Below are 15649 nucleotides of genomic sequence, written 5' to 3' on the forward strand. Positions count from 1 at the left end.
TTCATCTCTTTAGGAAATAAAGACCTTTTGCCTCATATTTTAGGGAAGTAGTATTTTGATCATATTCAACGATGCTATGCTTGCTCAGATAATACAATTGTTCTATGGTAGTCGTTATCTTAATGAATTGTCAAAAAAAATGTGTGATGCAATCTTGTCTTTCAGGAGGAGTTTGGCTACAATGCTGACACTCAAAAACTTTTGTCCAAAAATGGGGAGACCCTACTGGGAGCTATCAACTTCTTCATTGCCAATGTGAACACACTGGTGGACAAAACAATTGAGGACACTATGATTAACATCAAACAGTATGAAACTGCCAGGTAATATGAGAATATCAGTTTAAATTGGTTCACTGTTACTTATTGACTGACTTGCATCCTCTTATTGAACATTTTGAGGGCATATGTTATTCCTAGTCATTTTCTGAAATGGACTCAGTTTAGGAAATTGCCATGGCCAATTAAGTGTTTTGGGGAGGGTTCATCAAGTTTTGTAGGATTTTGTTTGACTCTTGGAAGTGTTATTATCCCTAGCCTGGTCGCAGATCTGTTTGTGCTGTATAATCGACTCCTCTGGTCGTTGTCTGGCAAGACGATGACCGCTGGAGTTGTCAAGACGGCTATAGTACCCGAAAAAAATAGTATGTAGTTGACCTCCGTCTGCTCTTTGACATCCCCTGTAGGGTTGAGTTTGACGCGTACCGCACAGACCTGGAGGAATTGAACCTGGGGCCGCGGGATGCCACCACTCTGCCCAAGATAGAATACTCCCAGCAGCAGTTCCAGATCCACCGCGAGAAGTACGAGAAGATGCGCAACGACGTCTCCATCAAGCTCAAATTCCTGGAAGAGAACAAGGTACTTCCGAAGCTAGTTTTAGGCTACTCCTGATATGGCAGCGAAGTCTTTTTTCAGCATCAAGGGCTAGTAGAGAATACATGTGACCGGATTTTGCGTCCTTACTAGGATGTAATTGTCTTGGAACCTTTGCTGTCAACTAGGGATTAACATGGGCCAGCATCCTGGGACTGTCCCGGGAACACTTCACATTTCCCAAAATAATAACCTGGGAAATTACAACATTTTTCCCCAATGTCGCACTAATGCAATTCCAAAAATACTCAACATGCAGATGAGCCAAAAATAAAATAGCACATTGTCCAAACAGGTTGTCGCATGGAAGCCTTTAGCCTAGCGTATTTACTTCACACAAAGTAACCAGAAATTCAAAGCACATGCCTAATTGACACTGCTGGACTGCACATGCAACCCGAATGCAGTTAAACACTACACCAGGGGTGGTTAATTCCAGTCCTCGGGGGCCTGATTGGTGTCAGTTTTGCCCCAGCCCCAGCTAACACACCTGACTCCAATATTTGCCTAATCATGATCTTCAGTTTAGAATGCAATTTGCTTAATCAGGTGTGTTTGCTACGGACCGGAGAAAGTGTGACACCAATCAGGCCCCGAGGACTGGAGTTGCCCACCCCTGCCCTACACTATAGCCTATAAAATGTGTGCTTCTTTGAGCTGTCATTGTGACTCTTCAGACAGTCACAAATTGTATAGGCCCATACCTAATTCACTGTTCAAGAGTCGTATGACTTGGGGCTAGAAGCTGTTGAGAAGCCTTTTGGACCTAGACTTGGCACCCTGGTACCACTTGCCATGGTAGCAGAGAGAACAGTCTATGACAAGTGTGGCTGGAATATTTTACCATTTTTAGTGCTTGACACCGCCTCGTATGGAGGTCCTGGATGGCAGGAAGCTTGGCCCCCGTGATGTACTGGGCCGTATGCACTACCCTTTGTAGTGCCTTGCGGTCGGAAGCCGAGCAGTTGCCATACCAGGCAGTGATGCAATCCGTTAGGATGCTCTCGATGGTGCAGCTGTAGAACTTTTTTAGGATCTGATAAATCCTTTCAGTCTCCTGTGGGGGAATAGGTTTATGACGTGCCCTTTTCACGACTTTCTTGGTGTGCTTGTATATGGACTTGGTCTTTTACCCAAATAGGGCTATCTTTTGTATACTGAAATGCTCTGAGACCAGGTTGGCCAAATCTAAAACGGACCCGTGTTGCTGTTTGAAAAGTCTGGTGGGATATTTGCTAAATACATTTTAAAAACTGGTCCATTACACAGTTGTTCAACCGGCATTAAATGCAACTGTGTTGTCTGACTCTGAGTGCTTATGTCTTTCTGTTCTTTCTCCTCCTTCCTCTCCCAGGTGAAAGTGTTGCACAACCAGCTGATCCTCTTCCACAATGCCATCGCAGCATACTATGCAGGAAACCAGCAGCAGCTGGATCAGACGCTCAAGCAGTTCCACATCAAGTTGAAAATGCCCGGCGGGGATACACCATCTTGGCTGGAGGAGCACTAATCAACTGATCCACCCCTCCCAAAAAATCTAGTGGTTTGGTCTGGAGAGGCATCAGGAAATGCTCTCCCCTCCCTGTCTGCCTCTGTTCCTCCCACTTTTCTTCAGGATTGTAAAAGTTGTTAGGCAAAGCAACACTAAGACAAATAAATAATAAAAAAAACAAAGAAATATTTATCAATCTCTTGGTTGATAAACTGTACGTCCTGTTTTCTACTATGCTCTTGTTCTTCCTGTACAAGGAAATCCATTGACCGTTCTAATCGTGAAGTGGCCATCTCTCTTTTTCTCTCGTTCTCTTCTTTTTTTACATGGAACTGCTGCAGTTCTTTTCGAATCATGGGAAATTCACTTTTTGGGGTTGATTTGACAAATCTAGTGAGAAGCACAGAGATGCTAAATACAATTTGGAAAGTGTAAAAGGACTTTTTACTCCAGCTTATGAATGTTGTATCTCGACACTGTAGAGACGTTTTGGGACAAATGGCCGTCACTCTTCTTGACTCTGCATCCAGTTGGTTAACTTATCTCCACTTTTTGTAAAACTCTGGCCACCTATTGATGGAGTAACACTAATGATAGGCATCATTAAATGTACATGATGCATCATAAGCAAGATGTGACACCTGTTATATACCCAGTGTATGACTGTAGGAAATGGATTACCACCTTCTTGGAATTAAATACAGTAGATTAGATGGTTGGTTTTCACTGTTTGAGTCATTGCATTGTACTGTAATGAATGGCCATTTTATAACAAGCGTCAATGTCATGTTTAAGGTGCTATTATGTTGCAATAATGATGTTCATTAGTGTTAACCATTTGTGTTTGTCTTTGACTTTAATCATGGGTATATGATAGACAATATTAATTATTGAATTCAACATTTTGTAATTCCAGAGAAACTGAAAGACCAGCCTTACCACGTGAACTTGATGTGCCTTGTTTTATGTCTGTACAAATCTCTCGCTCTGTCTGATGTTTCAACTAAACACAGACCCCTCACACTGCCAGCTTCAGGACCACATAGCTGTAGATGGATAGATAAAGAATGGACCAAACATACCTACATCACATACACTCCATACCAACATAAACCACTCAATTATCCTATTTCACGATTACCCCGCCGTGTGAATAGAATCCTTTTTGCTGCATTTGAGAAGAGGGGTAAATACGAGTTAAATCTCTAATTAGCAGCTGTTATCTGCTTTAAAGCTAACCTATATGCTAAACGTGAACGTAAATGTTTGCATTTTAGAATGAGCAACAAAAGTTCAGTCTTAGCATTGGACAATGACAATCTCTATGCTAGTTAATGGCACAAGAAGCATGTTGATTCCCTTGACTTTCCAATTGCAGTCATTTTTTAAAAACGATATCTTCCTCTCAAATATATATATATATAATACTGCACATTTATGTACATGAGACAAAAAAACACTTGTAAGAACTGTGTATATGAGATGAAAGTGGACCTGAAAAACATTTGTACATAGGAAAGACCAGCATCTTCTGCCTGAGCTACTAAACATTTGAATAGGTATTTTCTGAATACTATGGTTATTTCCTTTGAAAGGACCACAGGTATTCTAGCCAGCTGTCTCATCCCCGTGGGCAAAATATGGGATGTCATAATGATGTTATATTCTGGTTGAAATGTTAGCCAGATGACAACCAGGTGAAGACATCTTTTTGGTTCTGGTAAAATGACATCTAAACACCTTCCCTTTAGAACCTGACCATAATATTCACAAAATAATGTTATTGCAACCACTTTTGCCCACGGGTTCCTCTGTCTTCTATTTGTACCTACAGTACCATTCCTGCTGTACAACAGCGTGTGTGCATTGTACATCAATCTGTTCAATGAATTGATGTAAGCATAGATAAATATATATATTTGTAATTTCCTCTATTTTACCTTAGATATTTTATAGGGTATATGAATGAAGAGATGGGGCATTTTTCTCATGGTGATTAACAGATGTTGAGTTCAAAAACAGGTTTATGAATGTTGTGTAAAGTCTTTTGGGGGAAAATAAAATGTTTTCTTCATGAATGTCTCATTTGGTGTTTTGGTATGTTTCCAATAATTGAGTGAAGGTGTTTTTATATTTTCACAACTTTTCATTTTTTCACAACTTCTTTTCATTTTTCTTTTCACATTTGGATGATTTAGCCTCATTTTGTGCTGCCACCAGGGCCTGCTATGCGAAGGCTTAGCTACAGTATATAAATAAAGATATTTTCTGGTGTCCCCTTTTTTTTTTAACCTAAAATGCACATCGATATGGCCAGTTTTCTATTGATAAAGAGATGAATTCATTATGGAAGCATATTTTATGACTAAAGCACATCCTAAAACTGAGTGGAATATATATATCTATTTTTTAAAACAATTCTAGTGCATCATCCATCTCCTTTGATTTGAGGCTTTTCCAAGTATTTTATAGTCGCCTACCTGCAACATCCAAAAGTCTTAAGCATCACAGGATCTAGCTGATTAGTTAAGAACCAGAATGGATGTGAAGTTTAACGTCGGGTCTTCTCAAAGCCATAACAACATAAAAGCAAGTGCTTGTGGATCTGATTTGTCAGTGCTTAATAAATTGTTGTCGCTCTGAAATTTGTCAACAATTCAACTTTCCTCGCTCCTGGTCAGTTTTCAATGATTTCATTCCTCAGATTCTATTGTTTGTCATTTTTCTGACTACAATTTCAGAACGTCAAAGCCTATCAGTTTTAACAGTGCATTTGTGGTCATCAGACATTAAAAGTGTAAGTGGTCACTCACGGGATATATTATTCATAAGCATAGACTGTATGGTATATGTTATTTATGTTTGCCTGGATCACTGTTACTGTAATATAGAATTATCTGTTTTGTATACATGTTTGGCATGTAAAACACCTGCATAAAGTCATGTGTGCCTCTAAGTGTGACACATAAAACATGTAAGTGTATCCTAGCTCATCCCAGGCCTAAACACACTAATAACAACAGTAACCATAAAATCTAGGCAACATAAAACAAACCTTGACACCAACAAATCTGTCACCATAGTGAGGGTGACAAAGTGGCTGTATTGTAGTAGCAGTCCCTTGAGCGAGTGGTGAATTCTGGAAGGGCTCTAAGTTGTTTATGTGCCCCACTCCTCCCACCACCCTTGGGAAGTAAAAGAAGCTTGTAGAAACCGATTGGATTAGCCATTTACACAACAGCCACCGTCCTCAGAGCATGCGCAGACCAGCTGGTGTGTTTACAGACATGTTCAATTGCTCCCTATCCCAGTCTGCTGTCAACACATGCTTCAAGATGGCCACCATTGTTCCTGTACCCAAGAAGGCAAAGATAACTGAACTAAATGACTATCGCCCCTGTAGCACTCATTTCTGTCATGTAGTCATGAAGGGAAGAGAGAGACTAGTCAAGGATTACCTTCCACCCTAGACCCACTTCAGTTTGCATACCGCCCCAACAGGCCCACAGACAATGTCATCGCCATCATGAATGGCTAATTTGCCCTATCCCATCTGGACAAGAGGAATACCTATGTAAGAGTGCTGTTCATTGACTTCAGCTCAGCATTCAACACCATAGTACCCTCCAAGCTCATCATTAAGCTTTCAACCCCGCCCTGTGCAATTGAGTCCTGGACGGGCCGCCCCCAGGTGGGGGGCAACATCTCCAATTCACTGATCCTCAACACTGGGGCCCACAAGGGTGCATGCTCAGCCCCCTCCTGTACTTCCTGTTCACCCATGACTACGTGGCCATGCACGCCTCCACCTCAATCATCAAGTTTGCAGACGACACAACAGTAGTGGGCTTGATTACCAACAACTACGAGACAGCCTACAGGGAGGAGGTAAGGGCACTCGGAGTGTGGTGTCAGGTAGGGGAGCACCCCCCTATCCACATCGACGGGAGAGTAGTGGAGAAGGAGGCAAGTTTTAAGTTCCTCGGCATACACGTCACGGTCAAACTGAAATGGTCCACCTATATAGACAGTGTGGTAAAGAAGGCGCAACAACGCCTCTTCAACCTCAAGAGGCTGAAGAAATTTGGTTGTGACCTAAAACACTTTACATCACAGCCTGGTACGGCAACTGCACCGCTATCAACCGCAAGGCTCTCCAGAGGGTAGTGCGGTCTACACAACGCATCACCAGGGGAAAACTACCTGCCCTCCAGGACACCTACAGCACCCGATGTCACAGGAAGGCCAAAAAGATCATCAAGGACAACAATCAGCCGAGCCACTGCCTGTTCACCCCGCTACCATCCAGAAGGCGAGGTCAGTACAGGTGCATCAAAGCAGGGACCGAGAGACTGAAAAACAGCTTTTATCTCAAGCCCATCAGACTGTTAAACAGCCATCACTAACTCAGTGAGGCTGCTGCCTATATACAGACTCAAATCATTGGTTGCTTTAATAAATGGATCACTAGTCACTTTAAATAATGCCACTTTAATAATGTTTACAAATCTCACATTACTCATCTCATATGTATATACTGTATTTTATACCATCTATTGCATCTTGCCTATGCCGCTCGGCCGACACTCATCCATATGTTTACATGTACATATTCCTATTCCATCCCTTTACATTTGTGTGTATTAGGTAGTTGTGTGGAACTGTTAGATTACTTGTTAGATATTACTGCACTGTCGGAACTAGAAGATCAAGCATTTCGCTACACTCGCATTAACATCTGCTAACCATGTGTATGTAGCCAATAACATGTTATTTTATTTGATCATCAGCTAGCCTAGCCAGGCGCATTAATGAATTAGCATAGAGTCCAGTACCGCATTGGCATGATGGCTAGGCTAAGTATCCCCAAGTTTATATGGGGGACTTACGTGAACGGTAGGCTCAAAATAGGATTTTGCATGAATGTAATCATGAGTCTGAGGTGGGCAGTATGGAGAGGAACCTGAAGGTATAGGACCTGAGAGAGATGCCTGCTTGTGCTTGAGAGGATGTGGCTGTCAATGTCACTTATGTACAGGCGGTTGACTGAGCATATGTTTTAGCACACACACACACACTTCAGGTGCTTCTACACCTGCATTGCTTGCTGTTTGGGGTTTTAGACTGGGTTTCTGTACAGGACTTTGTGACATCAGCTGATGTAAGAAGGGCTTTATAAATACATTTGATTTGATTGACTTCAGGGAAAGGTGTGTGTGTATGTGTTCACATTTTGTGCTGCTATAACACATGGGTCCAAGGCCCATGTAGCAAAGGGCTCACTTAACAATTACACAGCACACTCACAGTACGTCTGCCTCCCAGAGGGTGTCATAGAAATGGATTGATATTTGTCATTAAGACTAACTAGCAGTTGATGTGTTTCTGGTGTTTTTGGTCACCTTTGATTTGTTTTATTTATCCGTTATTTTACCAGGTAAGTTGACTGAGAACACGTTCTCATTTACAGCAACGACCTGGGGAATAGTTACAGGGGAGAGGAGGGGGATGAATGAGCCAATTGTAAACTGGAGATTCTTAGGTGACCGTGATGGATGGCTAGATTGGGAATTTAGCCATGTTATGTTTGCTAAGTCTAAATTTTTAAAAACTGAGTACTGAGTAAAGGTGAAATGGTGTCACTATGACATGTATAAGCCTACTGCATAACAGTTTAGTTTCATTGTTATTATATTACATTTATGGCCGGTTTCCCAGATACAGTGGGGCAAAAAAGTATTTAGTCAGCCACCAATTGTGCAAGTTCTCCCACTTAAAAAGATGAGAGAGGCCTGTAATTTTCATCATAGGTACACTTCAACTATGACAGACAAAATGAGAAGAAAAAAATCCAGAAAATCACATTGTAGGATTTTTAATGAATTTATTTGCAAATTATGGTGGAAAATAAGTATTTGGTCACCTACAAACCAGCAAGATTTCTGGCTCTCACAGACCTGTAACTTCTTCTTTAAGAGGCTCCTCTGTCCTCCACTCGTTACCTGTATTAATGGCACCTGTTTGAACTTGATATCAGTATAAAAGACACCTGTCCACAACCTCAAACAGTCACACTCCAAACTCCACTATGGCCAAGACCAAAGAGCTGTCAAAGGACACCAGAAACTAAATGCACTTTCAATGGGGATTCTCCACTGAGCAAGGTTTCTAGTCCAAGACTGGGCTTAATCAGTGTATGGGAAACCGGCCCTTAGTTTCATGCTGTGACACCCCTGACATAGCACGGCTGGAAAGCAACCTCCCGATGTCAGTACAGTCATCATAATGCATACTGCTACTACATCTGTCAAGACAATTGGAATTATCATGACAGATGTAGTTGCAGTTGGTATTATGATGACTGTATTGTAGTAGCAGTTTGCATTATGATGACTGTATTGTAATAGCAGTTTGCATTATGATGACTGTATTGTAGTAGCAGTTTGCATTATGATGACTGTATTGTAATAGCAGTTTGCATTATGATTACTGTATTGTAGTAGCAGTTTGCATTATGATGACTGTATTGTATTAGCAGTTTGCATTATGATGACTGTATTGTAGTAGCAGTTTGCATTATGATGACTGTATGTAGTAGCAGTTGACATTATGATAACTGTATTGTAGTAGCAGTTTGCATTATGATGACTGTATTGTAGTAGCAGTTTGCATTATGATGACTGTATTGTAGTAGCAGTTTGCATTATGATGACTGTATTTTAGTAGCAGTTTGCATTATGATTACTGTATTGTAGTAGCAGTTAACATTATGATAACTGTATTGTAGTAGCAGTTTGCATTATGATGACTGTATTGTAGTAGCAGTTTGCATTATGATGACTGTATTGTAATAGCAGTTTGCATTATGATGACTATTGTAGTAGCAGTTTGCATTATGATGACTGTATTGTAGTAGTAGTTTGCATGATGATGACTGTATTGTAGTAGCAGTTTGCATTATGATGACTGTATTGTAATAGCAGTTTGCATTATGATGACTGTATTGTAATAGCAGTTTGCATTATGATGACTGTATTGTAATAGCAGTTTGCATTATGATGACTGTATTGTAGTAGCAGTTTGCATTACGATGACTGTATTGTAGTAGCAGTTTGCATTATGATGACTGTATTGTAGTAGCAGTTTGCATTATGATGAACGTATTGTAGTAGCAGTTTGCATTACGATGACTGTATTTTAGTAGCAGTCTGCATTATGATGACTGTATTGTAATAGCAGTTTGCATTACGATGACTATATTTTAGTAGCAGTCTGCATTATGATGACTGTATTATAATAGCCATTTGCATTACGATGACTGTATTGTAGTAGCAGTTTGCATTATGATGACTGTATTGTAGTAGCAGTTTGCATTATGATGAACGTATTGTAGTAGCAGTTTGCATTACGATGACTGTATTGTAGTAGCAGTCTGCATTATGATGACTGTATTGTAATAGCCATTTGCATTATGATGACTGTATTGTAGTAGGAGTTTGCATTATGATGACTGTATTGTAGTAGCCGTTTGCATTATGATGACTGTATTGTAGTTGCAGTTTGCATTATGATGACTGTATTGTAGTAGCAGTTTGTATTATGATAGCTGTAGTGACTTAGCACACTGTCCACCAATGAGAAGTCTTATAACACCATGTCCCTGTCATAGTGACAATGTCAAATTAAATTGAACCACAAAAAAAAAACATAAATCAGTGAGGTTTTCGATGACTTTTGTACCAAGTATAGTGTAGATCCCTGTGTATACTTGTTGCAAATCACATCTTCAACACGTGTGTCCAATTTCTCAGGGTAATTGAATTAAGAAACCCGCAACAGGTACACTTTTCATCACCTAATGCCTGTATCAATGTCATCCAGTTCTGGCGCAGGACAATTCATGTTTATGCTCCGCTTTGCATAATTGGTCCAAATCTCTAGTTGAGTAAAATTATTATATGCTCAAACTCAAACTAGTTGAGCCGCCACCTCAGCAAGAGACATTTAGCTCAAGGAAAGAGGGAGAAGAGAGTGGAAGTATTTCATTGGGTCCTTGCATGGAAGGACTGTGGACTAATTAATGTGTTTATTAATTAATCCCCTTGACTGTAGGTTTTAATTTATTCATCAACCTCTGTCTAGGCTATGAGATTTTGATAATAGTCTGTCACTGCGAGAAAAAAAAAATGTTACAAAAAAATGTAATAGCCATATGATTTCAAATATGGCAGACATGAAGATTTGAGCCAGTTTGCTACAGCAGGAAAATAATCCTGCAGCAACAGGACATGTGAATTATTATGTTGATTATAATTCATGACATTTTGGTAAGTGTTGATACATTTTTCATTAGGGAAAATCAAATCATATTTTAGCTCCTTTTCCTGTAGTAGCAGTTCATTTGATCTAAAATGGCTACAGTATAAGCAGACAGCTTACTATCACATCATCAATTCAGCATTTAGGGCTTTAAAACGAAGGGCTGGTCAGTGCCGTTAGATATGGGATCTGTAGCGTTGCATGGCATTCATCTTGAAGTAGCAAATAAGTGTAAATGTTTGCAGCAAAGGCTGTGGCACTTTAATAATACATATAAGGCTGGTTTCCCTGACACAGGTTAAGTCCTGGACTATTTAAGTCCTGGACTATTAAACTCTCTCAAAGCTCTCTCAAGTCCTGGACTAGGCTTCATTTGTGTCTGGGAAACCGGTCCATACAGTATAACAACCTATTACCTACCTTCCTATCAGTTTGAATCTCTTTTCATCACACACGCACGCGCGCACACACACACACACACACACACACACACACACACACACACACACACACACACACACACACACACACACACACACACACAGACACACACACACACTCTCTCTCTCTCTTTATAATTGGATTTTGCCTGTGAATTTAAAATTGGGGGTCCAGCCTTCAAGGTGGGTTACATTTAGGGACCAAACAGAGGTCTGGTGACAGCCCATTGTTATTGAGAAGAATAAAAACAGGACATACAGTAGGGGAGATAGGGTTAATCTTCGGGTCAACAGTGGGGGATCTACTGGGAACTTCCAGGTGAACAAAAAGGAGAGCTGTCAAATCAATCAGAATCATCTCGGTTTAATTACAAGTTGCAACAGGGAGACACCCCCAGCACAGAAGCAGAGAACATGTCTAACTTGACCTTAGCAGAGAAGGCTCTTCTATCCTAATTACACAGGACCAAATGTTCTGTAAACAACAGCCTGGGAGGCTTGTAGGAAGTCAAAACAACTTTGTCAGCTGCTGCAGAATCACACAGTGTTTCACAGAATACAACAACAATCAGTATCCTTGGTCCTTGGAACTCCAGTATGGCGTCAATCACTATCAACAGATACAGTTTAATCCATAACATACAATCCATCAACCTACGTGTATTATAGAAAGGGAAAACATCTAAATAAATATTCATGTTAAATATTCCCCATTACAAGGGGTCAAGGTCAGAACTGAACTATTAATAGTTATATAAATGTTGTACTCCTGACCTTAAATGCTACCAAGCATCTGTCACCTTTCTGTATTATTCTCATTTTACTCACCATCATCTTTCTCTTCAGTTCCTCTCTCTTCCTATCTCTATCCCATGCACTCCCTTCATCTTCGTGGCCTCCACCAAAATAGTCACCTTCAAAGACATCAGTAGCTAGCCTATAATATGTTTGCCCTACAGGTGGTGATTTTCTACTTCTTCAAGAAATGCTGACTAATACTATTGCAGAGGCCTATTTGCATATATGTAGTTTGCAAAACGAAAGCGTATAGCTAACAAACGTGGTGTCAAAACGTTGACATTCATAATAAGACATCAATAACAGCAACAAGATCCGTTGAGGCGCGCGACACCAGCGCAAGATATGGGTGGACACACCGCGTTCACCTGAGCCAATCACGTTTGAGATTGTGCACGCGTTCGCTTTGCTGCTTGGCGGCTGCTGCTGCTGCTGCTGCTGCTGTCGCGGCTGCCGCCCTTCAATCGATTCTCGTCCCTCAAAGCAGCCGCAACGAACAGAGGACACCGTCGTTGCTCTAACAACCAAAATAAAAACAACATACACCTTTTCTTTCTCTGAAAAGTACACCTGCTAACTAAAACATTATCCATGCGGATTACCTAGTATGTATTTTACCATCCTAGCTCTCTCGGTAAGTGATTCATCAGTCTATTATTTGCTTATTTAGAGTCTGCAATTAAGTATAGTAGCTAACTCACTGCAACTGATGCGTGAAATGACATCATGCAAGTCAGTGCTTCTACACAGTTATTCTTATATGAAGTTTATTTGCTCTTTGTGTGGATGTCTATGCATAAGGTTGTTTTAACCTTCATGTATTTTCCAGCCTGAATTCCTTCCTTCGTTTTTAGGGTTGTTTTACAAGATGTTGTAGCCTACTATGGGAATGGTACAGTATAGACAATTACATCCAACATTGATTCCTAATGCTATTGATAGGACAATGTCACAGGATAGAGATATTGTAGCTTAGTATCTTTGATAACAATGCACATGTCATGTCATGTGTGAGTATACCATATTGTATGTTAATCTATTCTGGCTTTACAAATATGTTATGTATTTGTAGTCAGAAAATGTACAAGTGGTCACAGTTTTGCCAAATATCTATCTGTTAAAATAAGCAATATGCTTGTATTTGGCTTTAACATTTTAACATGACAGAATTCATTCACATGTCTTTAATTTAATACAATTAACAGTGATTGTTAAATGTTTTATTTAACTAGGCAAGTCAGATAAGAACAAACTCTTATTTACAATGATGGCCTAGGAACAGTGGGTTAACTGCCTTGTTCAAGGGCAGAACAACAGATTTTTACCATCAGCTCAGGGATTTGATCTAGCAACCTTTTGGTACTGGCTCGATGCTCTAACCACTAGGCTACCTGCCACCCCAATTCTAATTGATTCAGCTTTGCCACCAATTGATAATGTAAGTTTGCCAATTGCCATCAATTGATTTTGTTGGCTTGCTTTGAATTTATTGCAAACTGTGTAAAGTCTACTAAACTGCATCTAAGATTGATGATATTGTTTTGTGTGAAAATAGTATTACCATACAAAAACAACTATTTCTTCCACCAAAACACCTGCTCCATCTCTCTGAAAACGCATTAATTCATTGCTGTATACATGTACAGTATGTTTGCATTTGGCAACAGTGTTGAATGTTGCAGTTCACCAATCGTCTCAAAACAAGAGTGAAAATGACAACTTCTTCAAAAGCAATTCCAATGTTATTGTGGATGTTCTCAAGTCAATTAGTAGCTCTGTGACCCCTCAACCCACGAGGCTACATGTAAGGCTTTGCAACTCTGCCTGCGTTGGTCTAATCCCAAAACCCTCGCTCTCCCTTGGCCTTTGTATGCCATTTCTCATGCTGAGATGAATGAGAGGCAATCCATTCAATTGAGGGGAACATTGCCCAAGAAAAAAAAAGTTGCTCCCCTCCCCGGGTCTGGTCAAGGGGGTGGGTTGGTATACCCCCCGTTACCGTGGATACCGGGACCAACGGGGGAAAACTACATTTTGTGACGCCATCGGCCATCTTATGGGGCCTTGGAGGAGGCTTGATTGATTTGTGTGGGAGCAGTATAATAAAAAAAGGTGGGAAGCTGGGGTGTACTTTAAGTTCTACAATTCTGTTTTCTTAAATCGTGTCTATAAAAGTGTTACAGCTTAGATTGTGGTAAAAGGTTGGGTTTACCCATGCTTATTGCACACACTAAAAACAACTTCATCTGATTTGAATTGGAATGTGATTCTGATTCTGATGTTATTCTGAAAGGAAGTTAGATTAGCTTTTCTCTCCCTTTCTTTTAACGGTGGAAATTGCGTTTAACTGCTGCTGTGCCGCAGAAAGGTCAGAGCGCTGTAAAGTTCAGGAGTGGAAAATGCAATGTCTTCATCTACAACAATGACGGATTAGAAGCCACAATACGCATCGGAAAGAGAACAATGAGACTTTAAAAAGTCTATATAACTCACTATGACAATATACTTCCAATATACTTCCAACACAAACCTTATCAGGTTTGAGGTTTTAATCAAGTAAATCTTCAGGATTCATATTACATATTTACTTTGTGAGGTAGATGAACGTTAATATGTTTTAACTGTTTAGTATTGGAAAACTACTTCATTATTAATGGGGTGCGTAGTATCATTAAGCACTCTTGTAATTTCAAGCACACATATGGGTCACCTATAATCAGGCTTTCTCAGGGTACAAGGGTCTGGGGTATTTGTCTTGCTCTGAGCTAATGCCCTGGGCACCTTGTTGTTCGCCTCTCGAAGTAAACATCAGGTGTTTTCAGTTCCTCCCTGCTTCCCCCTCCTATTATCTCTATGGTAACATCAGCAGCATGCCTTCCTCATCTGCCTAGGGCCTAGGTCAATCACTGCATTCTGTGTCAGGGTTGAATATGTTGATCAAACTGAAGAAGCCATTTTGAAATGTCATTTAATTTCAAATGTCATTTTGAATAAAGACAGATACAATGACACCGTTGACACATTGAATACACAACAATCACATACTTTAACCCACACTAATTTCCTGTGCTTGTCCCTAGATGAGCATTAAAGTATATATTTAAAAGTAAAATCTGGTTGCACGGATAAACAGTGTTATTCTAGCCAAAATTCTAAATACCAATATTAGAGGCTCACTTAGTAGAACTCAGTGTTCCATCATCTCCGGGCTAGACATTCACCACCTGTTAACAATGGAACAAAGGGGACGGATTCATACCTTTGTTTTGATGCTTATCTCAATTCACTGTGTTTCCCTGTTCTGTGTGTTCCCTTCTCTCATTCCCCTCTGTCAATGGATCTGACTTGTCTTTCCCAATGAATATCCCCACTTTTCTTAACTCTAGATAGTCTTGGTGATTTAGAGACAGTTTATTTGTGATATGGTGGTGTTTTTCAATTGTGCTCTCAGAATGGCTTTCAACACGCAGTAATTAGCCTCCACCTCTCTCGGGGCTCTCATTCTATACTGAACGAAAATATAAACGCAACATGTAAAGTGTTGGTCCCATGTTTCACAAGCTGAAATAAAAGATCCCAGAAATGGTCCTACGCACAAAAAGCTTATTTTTCTAAAATGTTGTCTCCTTTGCCAAGATAATCCATCCACCTGACAGGTGTGGCATATCAAGAATCGGATTAAACAGCATGATTATTACACATGTGCACCTTGTGCTGGGGACAAT

General features: G+C 40.2%; 1 protein-coding gene across 4 annotated transcripts in view; it reads left to right on the forward strand.

Annotated features, from left to right (window-relative positions):
- The window catches only part of arfip1 (ADP-ribosylation factor interacting protein 1 (arfaptin 1)), a 30488-nt gene extending 26036 nt beyond the window's left edge, over positions 1 to 4452 (forward strand). For all 4 annotated transcript variants that reach the window (XM_031837613.1, XM_020497040.2, XM_020497041.2 and 1 more), the window contains 3 exons: positions 166 to 323; positions 686 to 860; positions 2230 to 4452. In XM_031837613.1, coding sequence (XP_031693473.1) covers positions 166 to 323; positions 686 to 860; positions 2230 to 2385 — 489 coding nt within the window. In that variant the 3' untranslated portion in view covers positions 2386 to 4452. The remainder of the gene's footprint in view (positions 1 to 165; positions 324 to 685; positions 861 to 2229) is intronic.
- The last annotated feature ends 11197 nt before the right edge of the window (positions 4453 to 15649 follow it).

Source organism: Oncorhynchus kisutch, linkage group LG12 (genome assembly GCF_002021735.2).
Source record: "Oncorhynchus kisutch isolate 150728-3 linkage group LG12, Okis_V2, whole genome shotgun sequence".
Classification (NCBI taxonomy): domain Eukaryota; kingdom Metazoa; phylum Chordata; class Actinopteri; order Salmoniformes; family Salmonidae; genus Oncorhynchus; species Oncorhynchus kisutch.